General features: G+C 49.1%; 1 protein-coding gene across 2 annotated transcripts in view; it reads right to left on the bottom strand.

Annotated features, from left to right (window-relative positions):
* The window catches only part of FRMPD3 (FERM and PDZ domain containing 3), an 87,731-nt gene that overhangs the window by 53,407 nt on the left and 13,258 nt on the right, over positions 1 to 21,066 (bottom strand). For both annotated transcript variants that reach the window (XM_075068720.1, XM_032772195.2), the window contains exons 2-4: positions 4,579 to 4,733; positions 3,155 to 3,257; positions 1,948 to 1,993 (exon numbers count right to left, since the gene is read on the bottom strand). In XM_075068720.1, the coding sequence (XP_074924821.1) occupies positions 1,948 to 1,993; positions 3,155 to 3,257; positions 4,579 to 4,726 (297 nt within the window). In that variant the 5' untranslated portion in view covers positions 4,727 to 4,733. The remainder of the gene's footprint in view (positions 1 to 1,947; positions 1,994 to 3,154; positions 3,258 to 4,578; positions 4,734 to 21,066) is intronic.

Raw genomic sequence — 21,066 nt, 5'->3', positions numbered from 1 at the left:
TAACATGCTGCCTCACCCAGCTGCTTTCCAGAGGAAGGAGAAAAGCTGTGTCAGAGGCCAGCGCTCACTCCATTCTTTAGGGAGCAGCATTGGGCAGTGGCACCCTCCTTTCAAGAGAGCAAGAAAGCAGGAGAGAATGGAAGGGGCTCTCACACGTCTCTCTCTCACCGAGATCAAAAGGTTCGGGAAAGCAGAAATGACATCCTGTCTTCACTGCTGGTGGCATGACAGTTCAATCTGTTCCACAGCCACGGGCTCTTCGCGCTCCACTGCAACTTCACCACTCAGTGCCAGCACCCGTCACTGCTGGGCAGAGTCTCCAGCAGCATGGCATGCAAATGAGGCGAGAGGAATCAGGGAGCTCAGTGGCTCTGTTTCTCCAAGGGATTCCCACCAGGTGTCATCACGCCAAGTCCACCAGGGGTCCTGGGCCTGACCACAAACATGCCAGATGTGCATTTATGGCTGAACCCCAGGAAGGCGCCCAGCACTGCTGTACCACTTTCCCCACAGACTTCCACTGAAGGAGGCTCTCCTCCTTCCACCCCAGTCAGGCTTCCTATGCTATCCCCTTACAAAGACTCCTGCTGGGGGAGGCTAGTCCTGCAGTAGCTATGCGCTCCCCAGTGCTCAGCATTCCTAAATGCCATTCAAGACAGCTGTAGCCTGGTGGTAGGATGGGTCCCTCCTTTCTAACTGCAGTGAGTTTTGGCTTCAGATACGGTGCTGGAATATGTAAGTGCTTCCTCTGCTCTTGCAAGCTACTCAGGGCAGACAGTCAGAGCAGCCACTTGGAGAATGCTTTAAAAAGAACGGCCCTTTCCCCTGCTGTATCCAGGCATCACTAAGGCACAGGAGAGGTCCAGATGAGACACAGGAAAATACAGCACGGTCACCCTGGCAAAGGAAACACCAGGCTGAGATTTGCTGTTAGATCTCCCAGAGGCTGAAGAGTCAAATATTTTCCCTCTGGCATCACTGGTGGCTCTGTAATACACACCAGGAAGCCTGGGGAGTGTAGTCGTCCCAGGGACTTTTTTATTTTTATTATTCCTTCTCATGGAGAGAGCATTTCATGGCCTTACTAGCCACAGGAGATGGGAGAGCTCGAGAGATCCTCTCCCTCAGATGGGATGCTGGAGCCTGGAGAATATTCCTGGATTATTTTATCCAATTGTAATAAATTCCAGTGAGTACGGAAGAGGTAATATCAGTGCTGAAAGCCAGGAATGGTGAGGGTGAGCAGGGTTGGATAAGCTTCCCCAGAGGGTTGTGAAATGACCCTCAATCCTGACCTGCAGAGCTCAGCCTTGCTGTGCCAGTCCTGGGCCCCTACAGCCCAGCCAATGCCCCTCAATCCTGACCTGCAGCACCTGCCCCCGCTGTGCCAGTCCTGGGCCCCTACAGCCCAGCCAATGCCCCTCAATCCTGACCTGCAGCACCTGCCCCCGCTGTGCCAGTCCTGGGCCCCTACAGCCCAGCCAATGCCCCTCAATCTTGACCTGCAGCACCTGCCCCTACAGCCCAGCCAATTCATTCTGGCTGGCAGTGCCCCTTGGTATCCTCTCCTGGGTCTCGATCGTGCACATCCTGCTCCTCTGATCAGACTGGACGATGATCTTCTGGGATTTGGACAAAGGTTGGTTGAGAACGAGGCTGAGCGTATTCATCTGGGGCCATCACAGAACATAGGATCAAGTCTCCAAAGGGGAAACTCTAGTGCTCTTACCCTGTAGGCTCACTGGCTCCCCGCAAAACCGCGCTTCTCTCTTGGAAGCATCAGTGTGACCTAGATGGAGCAGCCGTATGTTCTCTAGGTCACATCCTAGTTCAATGGCCATCTGCATAGGCCTGGATTTCAGACCTCCCAAGCCCTGCAGCAAACTGTGTCTGCCTTCTCAGAGCTGGAGCCCTGTGTTACAAGAGCATGGGGCTCCCGGAGCTCACCTGGTGAGTCTGCAGCACAGTGAGGATGATGAAGTCCTTGGAACTCCTACAAGAGAGAGGACAGGAGGGAAGGTTAATGGACAAGTTTACTCTCAGCCCCACAACACAGGACACGTATGGAAACGATGGGATGAAAACACCACTTGGAAGAGCCTGGCTGAGAGTTCAGACAGCAAACTCTCTCCCCAGCCAGCGGCTCAGACTGTCTCGGTCTCCTACAGCAGCTTTATGTACCAGGTAATAAGTGTGCTGGCAATGCCTCATACAGCTGCTGCAAACATCTCTGCCAGCTGGAGATGTTTGGATCTCTGTAGTTTCTTACTCTGCTATAGAGATATTATTGAATAGACTGTTAACTAGAGAATCACAGCTATTCCAGAGCCCAGCATGACTTGCTCTGAAACACACACAGTCCAGGTGGATAACTGTCTGAGGTGTGGCTCCTGGGCTTGGGCAGGGCTCAAAGGAGTGAGGATTGCTGGGGATTCCCCTGCTGAAATAAAGATCCTTCTCTTAGCACCTGGGTCTTTCCCAGCTTTGACACCAGAGCTGAGAGAATAGGCAAGCTGGTGGGGAAATGGGATAGGATGAAGGGGCCAAGTTCCCCTCCCTCATACCAGCCTGAATCACATCTCTCCTAAAGCTCTCTGCCTTTCAGATTTCAGTCATGGTCTTCTCCAGAGAGCAAGCAGGGACCCATTCCAGGTTTCAGGCCACTGCTGAGAGGGGTTCCTGGATGAGCTTTGTGCACAGCAGGAACTGAGTCTCACTTGTGTTCTGACCTATATAAAACTCCCGCGGCTCCATAGCCCTCAGAGCCGGATGGGTGCCAGAAAGGGTAATGACTTAGGTGGACAAGCGTGTGGTGTGGGTGAAGGTTAATCAAACAAACTTCCTGTCAGTGCCAGCCTTCAGTGGGGTAGGCTTCCCCACAGTACTGCCCTGCTCATGCTAACTCATTCTCTGGCAGGGTGCGCTTCCTCACAGCAGTGCTGAGCCAGTGCTGACTCCAGCAGGGCCAGTTTGATCACGGCAGTACCTGAAAGTGGCTGCTGAGGCTGCAGCCATGCAAATTCCATTGCAGCGGTGCCCAGATTCTGCCAGTGATCAGGTCCCCTCCAGCCCTTTGAGAGATGTAAGTGCTAACACCCCTTTCTGCCCACCCTTTCCCCTGCACCCAGGATGAGGTGGGAGAGAAGTTCATTACCTGACCAGATCAATGAATCTCTCTCTGGGGGCTTCACTCACATCCTCATCATTTATGGCCACAATCTGGTCTCCTGCCAAGAGTTTATCCTCAGAGGGGCCTCCTGCCATTGAGAGGAGAGTAGATGTTAAGAGTCCCTGCCTGCAGCAGGGAGCGTGCCCTGTTTCAGCTTGGTGAGGGGGAGCAAGCAGGGGAATGGGGCTCTGTGCTGCCTGGAATGAAGGGAGCAGGCCTCAGGCCCCGCCATTCTCAGAGCCCAGTGACGGGGCTCTCTTCTCAGCTTGGCTGGCCTGCACACAGTTCGTACTGGGAAGGCAGTGGCTCATCTAATAACCCTCCTATGTGGCTTGCTCCTGTTGTTCAACGAGAAACCGGTGCCATGTAGAGGGACTAGTTCCAACGTCTCAAAGAACTGGGCTGGGAAGGCCAGGAGCCCGGTCACAGACTGGGCTGAAACCCAGCGGGAGGAACTGGCTATGTGTCTACTGGTATCCCAGAAAGAAGGGATTTGGCTTCCCCAGTTACTCCATGCTCTCTTCCTCCACCAACCCGCTTGGTGTAACCCATCCAGTGTTTCTGCTTGTGGCTCTACTGTAGCCACTTTCCTCCACCAGCCTGCCCCAGAACCCTTCGCAATGGCATGGCAGGGGACTTGCTGTGCCTGCAGCTCCTGACTTAGCAGCAGCAGAGATTCTTTTGGAAGGGGCCCTGGAGGTGAAAACTCCCCTGGATCTGGCGAAGGGACAGGTAACCATGGCGCTGCTGGTGTCCACTTACAAGTGGCATGTTGTGTGCCCCCCATGTCCTCAACTGCTCTGCCACCTGTCTGTGCTCTGCATTCCTCTTGTGCTGCCCTCCTGGGTTCTGCTCTTTCCCCTCAGTGGATGCTCTCCATCACTCCTCCTCACTCAGCTCCAAGCAACTCAATCACCCTGTTCGCCAGCATGGGCTGGGGCTGGCTCACACTGGTCCTGGCTGCCACAGACCCTGTGGCTGCTGATGGGCAGTATGAGGCCCCCTTCTACCCACTGCCCCCTCTCCACCATGGGCAAGGCACTCGGGGGCACAGGGCATGGAGGGGGCATGGTTGCTGTACTTCCAAGATCTCTCAGACATCATCCTGTCAGTTGCAGACTGTGTGTCTGAAGACCCCTGCCTTTAACAGTCAATTCCCCCCAGCCTCTATCCCACTGTCAGCTACAGGCAAGAGAACTACAACACTCACAGCCCTCCCACCCTGCACTCCAGCATCTGCCTGAGGGTTCCAGCTCCCAGCTTGCAGCACCCATACCCCAGGCAGGATGGCAGTATCATCCCAGCCAAGCAGCTCCCACTCCTTTGCCTGTTCCTTGCTTCCCACTTGTCTGATCTGCTCCACACAGAACAGCCCCTTTCCCCAAGGCGGCTGTGAGCCAAGCACATACCTGCTGTTACCGAGCGCACCACCACTGGCCTCTCGCTGCCGGCCACGAAACCAAAGCCGTAGAGGGGGTCACGCTGGATTTTCACCTGTCGGAGAGCGTCTGAAGGCAGCTGACCACATTCCATATCATCACAGCTCTCCTCCTGCATCACATGACTGGAGAGGGAGACAGGGTGTGTAACAGAGCTGTACCCTGAACACAACCTGGCGACAACGCAGGGCAGGGAGCTGGGCGCCAAAAGGCCACAGGGCACCAAGTCATTATACTGACCTCCCTCAACCAGGCTCATTCTCCACCAGCTTCGTTCCGCTAGGGAGAGGAGCTATGCTGCTTGCAGGAGTGCAGCTCTGATGTAGTTCAACCCCACGGGACTGGTGCCTTCCCTTCTGAGGGAGTGTGCTTCATGTCTGAGGTGCCCCGAGCCAGGAAGCAAAGGGAATCAAGGATGGGATCTGAATCTGGGAAGGCCTGCTGGAAGTGCAGTTCTCCTTTCTCCTTGGCTTCCCGCTCAGCTTTACTGAGTTTATGCATCCAAACATTTTGTGGCGCCTCTCCCAAACTGCAATCACTGCCAACCCTCTCCAGGATCTGAACAGCCAGCCCTGTTCTGCCTGCCTCCTACATCACCATCAGAAATTAGGATTCTGCTGCTGGAATTCAGCTGACAATTTGGTTGATGATACTTGAGGCATCCAGCCCCAACTCTCAGAGCTGTACGGACTCTGCAGGGCTCCTGAGAGCCAATGCTTGTCTCTGTCAGCAATGTCAGCAGCATGGACTCAGAGACGCACAAGGAATGGATCTGTGATGTAAGGGGGTCTGACAGTCACATCACCCTTCTTCCAGCTTAACCTCACTGGAATCAGACCTTTGCACATCATGTGACCCGGGGCACTGATTTCTGCATCATCTGTCTCATTCTGTGTCATGACCTAATCCCTTATGGTTTGCACCTTCTAACTGCCACATTTTCAATCCCCTACCCCCTGCAGCGAATGCCACGATACAAAACAAACACATGCTGACACCTATATTCTTCCGAGACCACTAATGCAAAGGATAACAATCTCATTGGTGTCTTGATTGCTAGAGTGTCTAGCTATGAAAAGGTGGCTTTGGTGCACAATTGTACCAGAGACAGATGAAACTGCACATGGTTGCAACCCGAAGAATAAAATGATCAATGAGTTTCACAGATTCCTTGATTCCAAGGCCAGAAGAGACCATTGCAACCATCTAGTCTGACCTCCTGTATAACACAGGCTAAAGAACGGCCCCAAAATAATTCCCAGAGCAACTCTAAAAAAAAAACATCCAGTCTTGATTTAATAATTGTCAGTGATGGAGAATCTACCATGACTCTTGGTAAATAGTTTCCAAGTATCTGAAAGTGAATGTTGCTTCTGTGCTGTTGGTTGAGTATTACTGTCCAGACTATTTAGTTTGCTAGATTCTTCCTGACCATTTGGCTACAAGTCACTTGTTCTCTCTCGGCAGTTTAGCGTGTGACACATCCTCTATCGACTCCAATCCATCTGCATTTCCAGTGGCCCCCAGCACTGTGATATTTTGACACCAGATACAAAATTAAGGGTGACAGCACAGCATGGCTGAAACCAGAACTGAGCTATTCGTTTGAAGCTGCCTTCTCAGACGGGATTCATCTCAGTAATTCTCTTCCACGAGCAATACTGCTAAGCTATGCTGCGGCTCCGTGATTAAGTTAAGACCCCTTGAATGAGACGATGACTCAACTCCGGCTCATTCTGATCTTCAGTAGTAGCATGTTGACCAGCTGGTTGCCCCTTGCTGAGAAAGCTCTGACCCTCAGCCCTTTGGCCAAAAGCCTCTGTCCTGATGGGAGCTAGTAGGTCTTTTAGATCTCCAGCACCTACAGCCCATATCTGTGGATACCTAGGTATATAGCAAATCAAAGTGTACATGAATTAGCTGCTATGTTATATCTACGCTACTAAGTTAATAGTAATAATGCAGCATAGGTGCCGCCATTGCAATCTGTTGCTATTGTCCACATCGGTGATTTTCAACCTTTTCCACTGATTGATTTCAAACCATTCCAGGGCTCACTGCACCTTCCGTCCCACCTCTCATCCAGCTGGGATGCCCCTCCTATTTTGCAATTTGGGAAGGGCGGGGTGGTTGCAACCCCCTGATATCTATTTACCCCAGTCGTAACCCCCAGGCTAAGAACCCATGGTTTAACTTCACCATTGCATAATAATGTGTCAAATGTGTTTGGTAGGACGCAGTGAGATAAATGATAAGAATAAGAACAGATAAAGAAAACGGTTGAGCAGAGGATGGGTCATGGCCCTCCCTGCAAATGGAGCCATTGTGTGTACATGCATGTGAGCTCAGCTCTGGGTGAGCTCTCTGTGACATGCACTTTCCTGGGCCGAGGGAGAGAGGATGGAGGGTGTTCTGCAACTTTGCTATCAGGTCTCTCACCTTCTCAGCAGCGTTCTGATGCCTTAGAAAGAAAGAAAAAATGAAAAAAAGGCCTTGGGAAGGGGGAAGGAGGAGAGCACCATTACTCCCCCTAGAGCACTGGTTGGACTTAATAGGCCAATTCACTGGAGCTGTAATTACTCTGAGGTCATCAGGGTAGAATATGGCTCCCATATAAAACAGTCTCCATACCTAACTGCTGCTTGAAGGAGCACACCCCGATTTTATTGGGAAAAAGGCCCAGGAGCCAGCACCCCCATTGTTCATGTGCAGCTATTCCAAACAGGCCGGGCTATGTAGGGGCTGAATATATGGCTGGAACTGCAGGGTCATTGGCATGAGCCAGCTGTCACTCCACAAACTGGGTCTGCCATACTTTCATGCTCCTGAGCTGGTTTGCAGCAGTATGGAACATGCCAGGCAGGGGAAAGGGTGGGCATGGTGGGGCTGCGGGGGAGTAGTATTGCTTCAGATCATTAGCTTTTCATCCCTCAGGTGAATGGTAGGGATACAGCAGGCCAGACCTGAGGGGCATTGGCAGAGCTGTGGGAGGGCTCAGGTGTAGGACAGAGTAGCAGAAGGGGCTGCAATGCAGGTCAGATTCACAGAACAGGGACAGAGCTGTGGAGGGGACGCTGGCACAGCCACTGGCTCTGTGGTAGCTCTGTGCCTGGCTCTACAGTAGCGTGTTATCAGCTTTGCTACTCTCGTGAGTATTTTAAAAACAAAACAATATCAAAAACAAACGTGGGAAGGTGAAATGCTGACTGAAAGCATCACAGCAGCTCCCGCTCAGCCTGACTCAACAGAAACTCCTGCTGTTGGGGGGGAGGGCACAACTGTATCTACCAGCCTAGCCAGCACATCTGAAAGCTTCTCTTGCCTGAGCCCTCCTCACTTTACACCCTTCCCCGAACAACTCTACACTCCGCCATATGAATCCCACTCTAGCTATCTGCCATCTGAGACTGACAGATACAGTGCTCAGCTGGGCAGCAATATACAACCCCAGATAACAAAGCCCTTCAGGAGCATGGCTGAGTTTAGCCTGTGACGTCCCCATTTTGCAGATAAGGAAATTGAGGCACAGAGAGATTGAGTGACTAGCTCACACAGCAGATCAATGGCAGAGTCAGCAACAGGACCCAGGAGTCCTTGCTGCCAGTACTGTGCTTTGAGCACAGGACCATCCCCTTGTGCATTATCCCTGTCCACTGCTCCTTCGAGGCTGCTGTTTGATGTAACAGCAGGGAAAGGCATGGGGGCACCTTTACTTTCTCTAGCCTAGTGGAATATAATGAGAAAACTCCTCTATTTTGCTTTGGCCGCCGAGCTGGGATTTGCACAGCTGTGGTACTGATAAAATACACCTCAGTCCCTGCCACAAGCATGAGAAATGAATGTTGGAATCCCCCATCCCTGCTAGAACCACATTGCTCCTTTATCAGCAGATGTGAGCTGCAGTAAAGTCCATTAAGATGCTAATCCCTGACACTGTAAATTCAAGGCTGCTAATCGCCTGACTGGACCGCCCAGTCCAGTGCCAGCCTCAGCCCTGGGGATGGGCTTTCAGGAGGTTCACAGAGGACAGGGACTGGCTGGCATCACCTGAGTGGAAGGACTGGCTCAGCAGCTTCTCAGCATTTTACCACCGCTGGGGGTGACAGCTGGTTTCAAAGCCAGTCCAATAGCTGTCTCTCCATGACAGCATGACTCTCTCTCCTAGGTGTTCCCCAAGCTTCCTCCCTGCTCCAATACCCACTGGCCTCTGGGCCTGCTGGAACTCAGCACCCCTGAACCAGGCTACTAGGTAGGGAAAACTTGTCCTGTAGCACAACTATCCCTAAGCAAGGAATGACTCCAGGCTGCAGCATGGCTTAAACGAGGATTGTTCCTGTACCTCTTTGCCATTCCAGAGGGAGAGTGTTCTCATGGCTCTCCAACCGGGAGTGTGGATGCTTGGGAACTCTGCCTGGCTCTGCATGGACATCCTGTGGGACCTCAGGTCACTCACTGGGCCTCAGGTTCCCCACCGGTACAACAGGGATAAATCTGACCTCCCCCACCAGCATGCTGCGAGGGTTAATCTCTGCACGGGAGAGCCCTGAACAAAGGGCCTTAAGAGACAGGCAGACCCCTATTAATCATCATTCTTATTATAAGCCATCTTCAGAGCCTCCTTCCTGCTGGGAACGGAGCCACAGCTCCCTGAGAGCTCTGGGCTCACCCCTTTCACTCAGCGCTCCCACCACAGACCAAGTACCACTATCCTTGGTCTAGAGGCGAGCTCTGGACTGGGGCCCCGGACTGTATGGTGCCCAGATGGGCTAGTCTTAGACTAGGGCTGGTCTTAGACTGCCTTCACTTCTCAGGCAGCAAACCATCAGCTCAACAAGTTAACGGCACTCAGATTAAAGGACCCAATTTTGTTAAAAAAAGGCCTAATTTCAGCTGTAATGCAGTCAGCTACCATTAAATGGAAGAATGGAATAAAACGCACGCAATGCTGGATATTAACTATCAAACGCCTTTCCCAGCGTCTTAAGCTGCCTCTTCTCTGATAAGACTTTGATGCAGCAGACACACTACAAGTGTAATTAATAATAAAGGACCAGCGTGACTTAATTCAGTAGTTCTGGAGAAGCAGTAACATCTCATCAGCAGGGGAGCAGGGTCTGCCAGAACCTCCATGTCAAATTGGCCCCCTGCTAGCAATCCTTCAACACTAATGTAGGAGAAGACAGTAGCGACAGGCACTGCTAGACTGGATGGGACCAATAAGCCACCTAGTCCAGTATCCTGTCTCCAAGAGGGGACAGCCCAGACCTGCCCAAGGAAGAGTGTTCTCCTGCCCCCCAACAGAGGCTGGTTTATGCCCTGAAACAGAAGGGTTTAGATCCCTTCTAAAACTCATGTTTATTTGTTTAAATACTTCCTATACTAACTCTAGATAGTTTTGTTCTCCCTATAAATGCCCAGAGTTTTTTTGAAAGCTGCTAGACTCCTGGGCTCAATGATATCTTGTAGCAGTGAGTTCCACAGGCTAATTGTGTGGACAAGTAGTTCCTTTTTCAGTTATGAATTGGCCAGCTTTCAGTTGCATTGCCTGTCCCCCTTGCTCTAGGAGACAGGGGAAAAGAAGTCCTCAATTTCCCATCTCTACCAATCATTAGTGATATACTTTTATCATGTCCTCTCTTATCTGAATCCTCTGGAAGGTAAACAGGCACAGTATGACAGTATTCCATTGCTTTGGGATGAGAGGCAGCCACTAATTGGCTTTAGCCTCAGCACAGCTGTCAAGGTTCCTTCCCCACTCTGAACTTTAGGGTACAAATGTGGGGACCTGCATGGACACTTCTAAGCTTAATTACTAGCTTAGATCTGTTAACTCTGCCACCATCCAGAAATTTCAGTGTCTGGACTGCTTCTTGTTCCCCCCAAAACCTTCCCCTCCCTGGGCAGCCTTGAGAGGCTTCACCAATTCCCTGGTGAACACAGTTCCAAACCCCTTGGATCTTAAAACAAGGAGAAATTAACCATCTCCCCTCCTTTCCCCCCACCAATTCCTGGTGAGTCCAGATCCAATCCCCTGGATCTTAAAACAAGGAAAAATCAATCAGGTTCTTAAAAAGAAAGCTTTTAATTAAAGAAAGAAAAATAAAAAAAATCATCTCTGTAAAATCAGGATGGAAAATACTTTACAGGGTAATCAGATTCATATAGCCCAGAGGAACCCCCTCTAGCCTTAAGTTCAAAGTTACAGCAAGCAGAGATAAAATCCTCTCAGCAAAAAAGGACATTTACAAGTTGAGAAAACAAAAATAAAACTAATCCACGTTGCCTGGCTATTACTTACAATTGTGAAACATGAGAGACTGATTCAGAAAGATTTGGAGAGCCTGGATTGACCTCTGGTCCCTCTTAGTCCCAAGAGCGAACAACCCCCAAAACAAAGAGCACAAACAAAGACTTCCCTCCACCAAGATTTGAAAGTATCTTGTCCCCTTATTGGTCCTCTGGTCAGGTGTCAGCCAGGTTTACTGAGCTTCTTAACCCTTTACAGGTAAAAGAGACATTAACCCTTAACTATTTGTTTACAGGCACAGTATGACAGTATTCCATTGCTTTGGGATGAGAGGCAGCCACTAATTGGCTTTAGCCTCAGCACAGCATCACAAAAGGCAGCAGGGAGTGAGCAGGAACATCCTACTCCAGGACACACACCTGCATGAAACAAGGAGAAACCAGAGGTTTCCCCACTATATTCCATAGGAACACAGAGGGTTTCCTCTACTAAATCAGATCACTGTTCCATCAAACCCAGGCAGAGAGCAGAGCGAGTGGTTAATGACTCTCTGGCCGCATCTGCACTTCTCTAGGGACCCTTTCAGCATCTGCCAAATTTAAGCTTACATTTAAAACCAAAAATTTCTTTTGTCCCTCATGGTTGTAAAGGAAAGCTGAGCGTGTTGGAGTCTGCAGGCAAGCAAACTGTAACAGCAGCTTGAAATGTCCCTATTCAGTGCAATGGTGTGTTTATTCTGAAGCCTACTGATGGCACCATAGACAACACCATTATTAACTATTTTAGTGATTATCAATTAGCAGAAATATCCAACTGCTCTGATACTGCAGGGAGAGCTTGTGTACAGACCCAGCACTTACCCAGAGCCCAGCATGACCCTTGCCTTCAGTATCCTGCGCCCAGTTGTGACTAATACCTGATATTCAGAGGAATAATCTCTTCTAATCTGGTTTTTATTCTGTACCAATAACTGTGGTGTCTGAGCACCTGAGGGAACTCTATGAAATGCTACCATAATGTACCTAGGTAATGGTACTATGGTGTTTGAAGAAAATTCCTTCCTGACCCCTGCAAGTGATCAGGTGATGTTCTGAAGCATGAGATTGGGTAATCCTCTTTATTGGTGGTTAAAGCAGATCCAAGTAGGAAGGGGAGCTCAGCAGTACTGGTGGCCGCCATACTGGGTCTCATCATCACACGGTGCTGTATGAATGAGAACAAAGAAAGAACTGTGTCTGGAATGCACACATCCCTGAGCCACCGGATAGCCAGACAAGCAAAAATATATTCCTGTCCAGCTACACACACTGATATCACTGGTGTTCCACAGCCCCGTTCTTATTGACTTGACAAGATTGGGAGTCTGGTTCTCCTTTGCCCTGCACCTTGTGCAGTCTTCTGCAGCAGTACAAACTGCATGTGAATGATCACCATTTGGAGCATTTTACCAGAGCTGGGTAGAAAACATTTTTCATATCCTGTGAAAATTGTCAGGATTTCAGAAATTTTTCCTGACCCAAATTGGGATGAAAAGTTGAAAACTTCAAAAATGTTCATGAACCAAAAATCCCCCTGTCATGGTATAAAACCCCACTCTGAACCTTAAGAGTCCAAAAGATAGGGTACCAGCATGAATTCCCCTAAGCTTAATTACCAGCTTAGATCTTGTAGTGCTGCCACCAACCAGGACTTGGAGTGCCTGGTACACTCTGGTCCCCCCAAAACCTTCCCTGGGGACCCCCAAGACCCAGACCCCCTGGATCTTAACACAAGGAAAGTAAACCCTTTCCCTCACCGGTGCCTCTCCTGGGCTTTCCCTCCCTGGGTTACCCTGGAAGATCACTGTGATTCAAACTCCATGAATCTTAAAACAGGGAGAAATGTCCCTTCCTCCCTCCCCTTTTCCCCTCACCCAGAGGCAATACAGATTCAAGCTCCGTGAATCTAAAACAAAGAGGAAATTTACCTTTCCCCCTCCCCTCCTCTCTCTCCCTTCTCCCACCAATTCCCTGGTGAGTACAGACTCAGTTCCTTTGAGCCTTAACAAGGGGAAAAAATCAATCAGGTCTTTAAAAAAGAAAAGCTTTTAATAAAAGAAATAAAAAGTAAAAGTTGTCTCTGTAATCAAGATGGTAAAGGTTACAGGGTCTTTCAGCTTATAGACACTAGAGAGACTCCTCCCCCCAGCCTACATACAAATTGCAACAGAGATACAATTCTTCCAGCCAAATACACATTTGCAAATAAAGAAAACAATCAAAAAGACTAAACCGCCTTTCTATTTTTGTACTTACTAAATTTGAACAGAAGATTAGAGAGCCTGTAGGTATATGTGGTCACTCTCAGAACGCAGAGAGAACAACAGACAAAGAAAAACACAAAAAACAAAGACTTCCCTCCACCGAGATTTTTAAAGTATCTTGTCTCCTGATTGGTCCTCTGGTCAGGTGTTCCAGGTTCACTGTTTGTTAACCCCTTACAGGTAAAAAAGATATTAACCCTTAACTATCTGTTTATGACACCCCGCCTTCATGAAATGTGGTTCAGCTCAGTCACAATGTTTTTTGAAACTTTTTGAATTTTTTTCCCTCACATTTTTAATGCTATCATTAGCTTAAATTTTGAAGCAAAAAGGCATTTCCAATTGGAAAACTGAAAATTTTCATTTCAAAGAACGTTGCAATGAGATGTTTCAACAATTTAGAAACTTCAGAAATGTTTCAAGCTGAGAAATTCTTCAAAGCCAACCCTTTCCCACGAAAATTTCGATTTTGATGAATTGGCATTTTGCAACAAAAAAATAAAAGTTTGGTCAAAATATTCCAACCAGCTCTGCACTTTCCACCTACTTTGCACTAATGGAAATGTCTTCCAAGGAGCTGGGCAGCAGTGAATCTGGCACTGATGTAAAAACAGCTGTTAAGGAATGAAAGCCCCAGCATGGGTTACCTCTGTAAAATCCAGAAATACCCAGTGCAACTCCTCTCATCTCTGACGATGTTAAAACATTTCAGAGGACAGATTTTATGCCAAATAGAAGAGAAAAGCCAGCTCACAACTCATTGTGACTTGCCATTGACAGGTAATGTTTCATTAAAAAAAAAAAAACAAGCGTGCTGCAAACCCAACAAAACCACTGGACCCCAAATTTATACATACCCCTCCCATCAGTACACAGAAAAGCATGCTAAATACCAGAACTGGTGATATAAATCCAAAGCAGGCTAATGCATCCCTAATACAATAACTAGCTCTTATATAGCCTGTTTCATCAATGGAGCTCAGTGCTTCACAAAGGAAATCAGTATCTTTAGCCCTTCTCTACAGATGGGGAAATGGAGGAATATAAAGGCAACATGATCTTGTGCAAGGTCACCCAGCAGACCAGAGCTAGGAACAGAACCCAGGTATTTGAGATCCAGGTCCCAGGCCAGCACTCCATCCATCAGGCCATGCTCCATCCCCAATCCATGCTTCCATGTGGAACTCAGAAATATATGTGAGAGTCCCTGTCCCTCATACAAATCCAGGTCCTCTCAGAACCTCTCCTCCTACTCAGTCATGGCCACGGCTTCTAAATGGAACCCACCAGGTTTTCTACGCAGCAATAAAGTACCATCACCACCTTTCTATGTCTCTCAAGTCTGCTGTGTTTCCTCTTTGTTTCATTTCAGGCTGGATCACACCCATCTATCTAGTCCAGCCAAGGTCCATCTAGTTCAGTATCGTGTCTTCAACAGTGGCCAGCACCAGCTGTTCTAGAAGAAGATGCAAGGAACTCCCTGGTGGACAACTGTGGAACAACCCTCCCACAGAAGTTTCTACCTGACCCCAGAAGCCAGTGATTGGGTCATTCCCTGATCATGCACATTTATAGCCCTTATACCTTTTGATCCTCTGGGTAACTCTGGGTGCTCCCCGCAAGCCAGGAAGAGGAGGGAAAGCTATGCTCCCCTGCACTCCTCTCACGTTGCCTCCTGCTTCTTCCCATAGCTTACACAGCTCCCATGTTAGCATTCATGGAACAAGCCAGCCCTTTTAAAAATCCAGACACAGGACGGCTGGCGGGATTTCTCCGTCACATCATCTGCCAAGTGGGTAGCTGACCTCAGGTCCCAGCAAACAAACAGCAGCTTCTCAGGGAAAGGCAGTTTCTGCCTCCTCTGACTGAGCTGAATTCTCCTCTGTGCTGCCCACTTAGGTAAGAAGACAAATTTGTCCTTCTCCTTGTGGAGGAGGCCTCAGTCTGTACTAGCTTCTCTCATGCGGCACCTGCACTCCCTACCCCAGCCAGTAACTAGCTATGTTCATCTTCTGCATGTATAGACCTCAGAGGGAACCTAGGACATCTCCTCAGGTAGAGGGAAACCTCCTGACAGAACAAGATTTAATGCCCAGACAATAAATTGCTTAGCAAATGCAACTGGGTGTCCTGCCTATGTCACTGGGGAGAAGACACATATCATGAGTCTGCCCCTGCTATACCTTACTCATGTGAGTAACCCTTAGACAAACATTCACATCATGTTCAGTGGGGCTACTCACCTGAGTAAGATTCTCTCATGTGAATGAACCTTCCAAGGCCAGACTTCCTGTGCAAGCACACCAGTTTGTGGAGCTGCTGCACTTTCCTCCCGAGTCAATATGGCCTGTGTCACGGTTTGGTGCGAGCAGTGGGCTGAAATGTCACACACGTGGGGTCCCACACCTCTCCCTCCACTTATTGGATCATGATGGGACGCTCACCCCACTGCACCCACCTGTCCTGGTACTTCCTCCTTGCTGACCTGATCTCAGCTTGGGAGCATGCTGTAGGAGCTGCCATACCGTATCACACAATTGTCCATCTGGCCCAGTGTCCTGCCTTTGGGAGTTGTGCTATGTGCTTACAAGCAAGCATGTGCTGTTTTTAGCAGTTTCTCTCATGGGGGCAACAGCCATCCAGATAGGGGCCTAAGTCCTGCACCACCCGTGTGTCCCCAGATTCTGTCTGGCCTAGTAATTTCTGTGCCAAGCCATCTTGCCAGAGATTTGTATTCTGCAAGTCATCGAAGCAACCTAACAGCCTGTCTAGGAGCTAATAAAGCACAGAGCCCTGCAGCAAGGAAGGGTCTGCCTCAGACTATACAAAAGGGTCCTATATCCAGAACTTCCCTGGGGAAGGCTCAGCTTTGCCTGTTGTGCTGTTTCCCATTTCATTGCCCCTGAAGATGTTATGTTGGGATGCTGCATTGTTGCCTGCTGCCCTGCCATGGTGACTGTTGCACAGATGCATTACAGGACACAATTACACAGCCTGACATCTTGATTCCCAGTGAAACCTGCCTCTGCACAGTGCTCTGAGCAAGTGAGTGCTTCATGCTCTGGACATGCTAAGGATTTCTTTATTTTCCCACTGGTGCAATGCACTTACCACCAGCCTCCTACAGGCCGAAACCAAACAAACCCCCAAACACCTCTCCAACCCTGTCAGAAAAGCGCCAGGGTAAGCAGACAGGCCCTGCAACGTGTCCTGAAGATCAGCAGGCTCAGGGCTTCGCTTGTTCACAGATGGGATGAGTTCCAGAGTCAAGGGCCCTTCCCTGAATGCTCTGACAGGAAATCCAGGGCCTGTCAGCAAAGTGTCCCAGTTGATCTCTGCTGCAGGGCAAGGGCAGAGAGAGGCAAAGGCCAGGTTCCTGCTCCCCTTCTGGCCCCTTGACCCTGCCACAAACCCAGCAGAATCTGTCTTGGCAGATACCCTGGTGTAAGGGTCCCCCTGGGCTGCGAAGAACCGGGCCCAGGGCTCCACACTGCCTGCCCTATAGCTCGTGGCATAGAGACATGCTGAGGGAGGGGGTTTGACTGGGCACTGCTGTGCTCTGGTGATTCAAGGATGTGGGATGGGCCTTAGCAGACTGCTTTGGCCCAGTGTAAACAACAGCAGGTCCAAGGCTTCTTTAATACACACCGGGGCCAAGAGAGCCACCCAGCAACGCCAAGAATGTGGGAGGCACAAAGGTGGCTTCAAGCCATTTCCCATCCAGTTCTTGTGCTTAGCACAGCTCCAGATGATGGGAGAATGTGACCCATGGGACACAGGGCCCAAAACACACTGACCCCTACAGGGTGGGTGGCTGCTGACCCATACCAAGAATGACCCAACCCTAATCACTCCTAGTATCAGGGTTATAATTACTGTCCTGCAGGGCACGGCTTGGAAGGTGCCAACCATACTTACACCTGACCATTCAGAGGAAGGAGAGACCCATAGATACCTGGACAGTCATATCACTGCACACAGCATTAAAAAAAATCCTTGTCCCTTGCTGGTGACCAGTTTGTGCCCTGTAGCATGACAGCTGATCACCCTTCCATCCTCTTTGCTTACCTCACTGAGCTGTGAGGACCACTGATGGTCATTACACTCTCCAGCCCTCTTCACATCCAGGTGCAGCACTCACCGGTGCCCGAGCTATCACTGCATGTGATGAAGGATCCCCTTGTTGTTATTAAAGGAGCCACAGAGACTTGTGACCTTTCCCTTCTAGCTCTTCTTTCACCGACCTCTCCTTATTTAGCACCACAGATGGGGGAGCCGTCTCCGATGCAGTAAGGAAGATGGGGCCTGAATAACTGTTTGCCACAATTATATTTTGAAGACGTCTGCATTCCCCAGCTAGCTCTTCTTCCCAGGCATTATTCACCTGCCTCCAGCACTAGATCCTCTCAAGAGGAGACAGCGTCATGCAGAAAAAGCGAGCTCCAGAGAGATTTATCACCTTGGATTTTTAAAATATCCTTCAAGTCTCAGAGCATAACTCAGGCCTGTGCATCCCAAGTGTTAGAAGCCAGATGCTGCCCCTTCAGCTCGCTGGAGTGCACGATGGCTGGTGAGGGAACTTTGGGAGACAGGCCTGTGTTATGGGACAGTTACTAAAGCAGTGTTTCTCAAACTGGGGGTCCTGACTCAAAAGGGACTTGCAAGGCTTTTGTAGGGGGGATTGGGAGATGGCCAGAGAGTGGCAGTTGCTGTCTGACCACACAGCTCTGAAGGCAGCGCCGCCACCAGCAACAGCAAAGAAGTAAGAGTGGCATAGTACGGTATTTCTGTAACCCCATGCCCAACTCTCCCATCCCCTCAGCAGTGTCCTTTGGGAACTTGAAATAAGCTAAGCCCAGGGCCAGTGTAACCCATTAGGCAACCTAGGCAGTCGCCTAGGGTGCTAACATTTGGGGGGCGGCGGCCACCCCGGTCGCCGGTGGTATTTCGGGGGCGGGACCGTCCACCGCCTCTGTCGGGGGTGCCATTTTGGGGGTGGGACCTTCTGCCACCTAGGGCGTCAAAAAAGCTGGCAGCGCTCCTGGGTAAGCCTACTTTACACTTTTTGAAAGGCTTCAGCACCTTTGACTGCAGGGATGATGACTAAATGCTTAATTTAGTGCTATGACTATGTACAGTAATTTGCTATCACTTTTTTTTTAAGGGGTGGGGTGGGGAGTGTCATCACAGCCTGAAATATTTTCAAAGGGGAGGCCAGCAAAAAGAGTTTGAGATTCCCTGTACTAAAGGGATGCACATGCAGTTCCCTCTATTACTCCATCATGGGACATTAACCCCGACATGGAAGCACTCCTTCCACGGGAGGGGAGAATGAGCTGCCATTCAGTACTGGGCTCTTCTAAACCTCTCTACCAGTGGATCCCAACTCTGGCATGAAGACCTCACCCTCTCAGGTAACGTAGCTTCCACATTAGTATCAGAGTGCCTAGGATGACGAGTGTGGTGTAAATTCCAGATAAGATCAGACAGACATTACTTTAGTCTGGTCTTCCCCGCACATTGCTTTACTTCACCCATGGGTAGGGCCCTACCAAATTCAGTCCATTTTGGTCAATTTCATGGTCACAGGATTTTAAAAGTAATAAATTTCATGATTTCAGTTATTTAAATCTAAAATGTCATGGTGGTGTAACTGTAGGGGTCCTGACCCAAAAATGAGTAGTCCAGTGGTCGCAAGGTTACTGTAGGGGAGGTTGCAGTACTGCTACCCTTACTTCTGCGTTGCTGCTGATGGCAGATCTGCCTTCAGAGCTGGGCAGCTGGAGAGCAGTGACTGCTGGCTGGGAGCCCAGCTCTGAAGGCACAACCACCTCCAGGAGCAGTGTAGAAGTAAGGATAGCATGGTATGGTATTGCCACTCTTACTTCTGCACTGCTGCTTGCAGAGCTGGGTCCTCAGTCAGCAGCCACCACTCTCTGGTCGCTCAGCTCTGAAGGCAGCAAGTGCAGATGTAAGGATGGGACGGCATGGTATTGCCACCCTTCTGTGATGCTGCTGGCGTGGCACTGTCTTCAAAGCTGGGCTCCCGGCCAACAGCCACTGCTTTCCTGCCACCCAGCTCTGAAGGCAGCGCAGAAGCAAGGTTGGCAATACTGAGACCCCCCTTCCGCCCAAAATAACCTGGTGACACCCCCCCCTCCCGCAACTCCCTTTTGGGTCAGGACCTCCAATCTGAGAAACACTGGTCTACCCTGTGAAATCTGTATAATATAGAGTAAAAACACATAGGAGATTTCACAGGAGACCAGATTTCATAGTCCATGATGTGCTTTTCATGACTGAATGTGGTAGGGCCAACCCGTGGGAATACGTCTCCACCTCCTAAGCACAAGATGCATAGCAGGGACTTTCTAAATCTATAGTAAAGGATTGAAATTCAGAGCAATCTTTCTCCCCTCCTCCGCCTCATAGCGCGCACAGTGGTGAAGTTACACCACTTCCAGTGATGAGGTACATTCTGCAGTTTCCTTACTGCGATAAGCCTACAGTCCCTGCACGGTTCAGTTTTATCTAGTTATTTTTAGTGCTGAGCCAATATCTTTACTGGCAAGAATAGCTGCAGGAACAGCAAACTATTAGATAATATTTGAGAAAATATTTTTTTTTCCACTCTCGGGCCAACTTGGGCAAATTGCACCAGTTTAACTTCAAATGGTTTTTAAGCCCATCCAATTAAACCAGTACAAATCCATGTGGACACTCTTATTTCAGTCAAAGAAGGGAAATGTTGATAAATGCAAAGCAATGCACATTGGAAAACATAATTCCAATTATACATATAAAATAATCGTGTCTAAATTAGCTGTTATCCCTTAAGAGAGAGATCTTGGAGTCATTGTGGATAGTTCTCTGAAAACATCCACAAAATGTGCAGCGGCTGTCAAAAAAGTGAACAGAATGTTGGGAATCATTAAGAAAGGGATAGATAAGAAGACAGAAAATATCATGTTGCCTCTATATAAATCCATGGTACTCCCACATCTTGAGTACTGCATACGGATGTGGTTGCCCCATCTCAAAAAAGATATATTGGTCTTGGAAAAGGTTCAGAAAAGGGCAACAAAAATGATTAGGGGCATGGAACAACTTCCATATGAGGACAAGTATCAGAGGGGTAGCTGTGTTAGTCTGGATCTGTAAAAGCAGCAAAGAGTCCTGTGGCACCTTACAGACTAACAGACGTATTGGAATATGAGCTTTCATGGGTGAATACCCACTTCGTCAGATGCATTCGACGAAGTGGGTATTCACCCATGAAAGCTCATGCTCCAATACACCTGTTAGTCTATAAGGTGCCACAGAACTCTTTGCTGCTTTTCCATATGAGGAGAGATTAATAAGACTTGGACTTCTCAGCTTGGAAAAGAGATGACTAAGGAGGGATATGATAGAGGTCTATAAAATCATGACTGGTGTGGAGAAAGTAAATAAGGAAGTGTTATTTTTTCCTTCTCACAACACAAGAACTAGGGGTCACCAAATGAAATTAATAGGCAGCGGGTTTAAAACAAACACAAGGAAGTATTTCTTCAAACAATGCACAGTCAACCTGTGGAACTCTTTGCTAGAGGATGTTGCGAAGGCCAAAACTATAACAGGGTTCAAAGAAGAACTAGATACATTCATGGAGGATAGGTTCATCGATGGCTATTAGCCAGGATAGGCAGGGATGGTATTCCTAGTTTCTCTTTGCCAGAAGCTGGGAATGGGTGACAGGGGATGCATCACTTGATGATTACCTGATCTGTTCATTCCCTCTGGGGCCCCTGGCATTGTCCACTGTTGGAAGACAGGATACTGGGCTAGATGGACCATTTGTCTGATCCTATATGGCCGTTCTTATTTTGGTTTGGCATAAACTGTTCCCAGTCAACTGAAGCTAAACTAG

The sequence above is a fragment of the Chelonoidis abingdonii genome, chromosome 8, assembly GCF_003597395.2.
Source record: "Chelonoidis abingdonii isolate Lonesome George chromosome 8, CheloAbing_2.0, whole genome shotgun sequence".
NCBI classification, from domain to species: Eukaryota; Metazoa; Chordata; order Testudines; family Testudinidae; genus Chelonoidis; species Chelonoidis abingdonii.
Note: the sequence above shows the minus strand (reverse complement) of the source record. Positions and strands in the feature narration are given on the sequence as shown.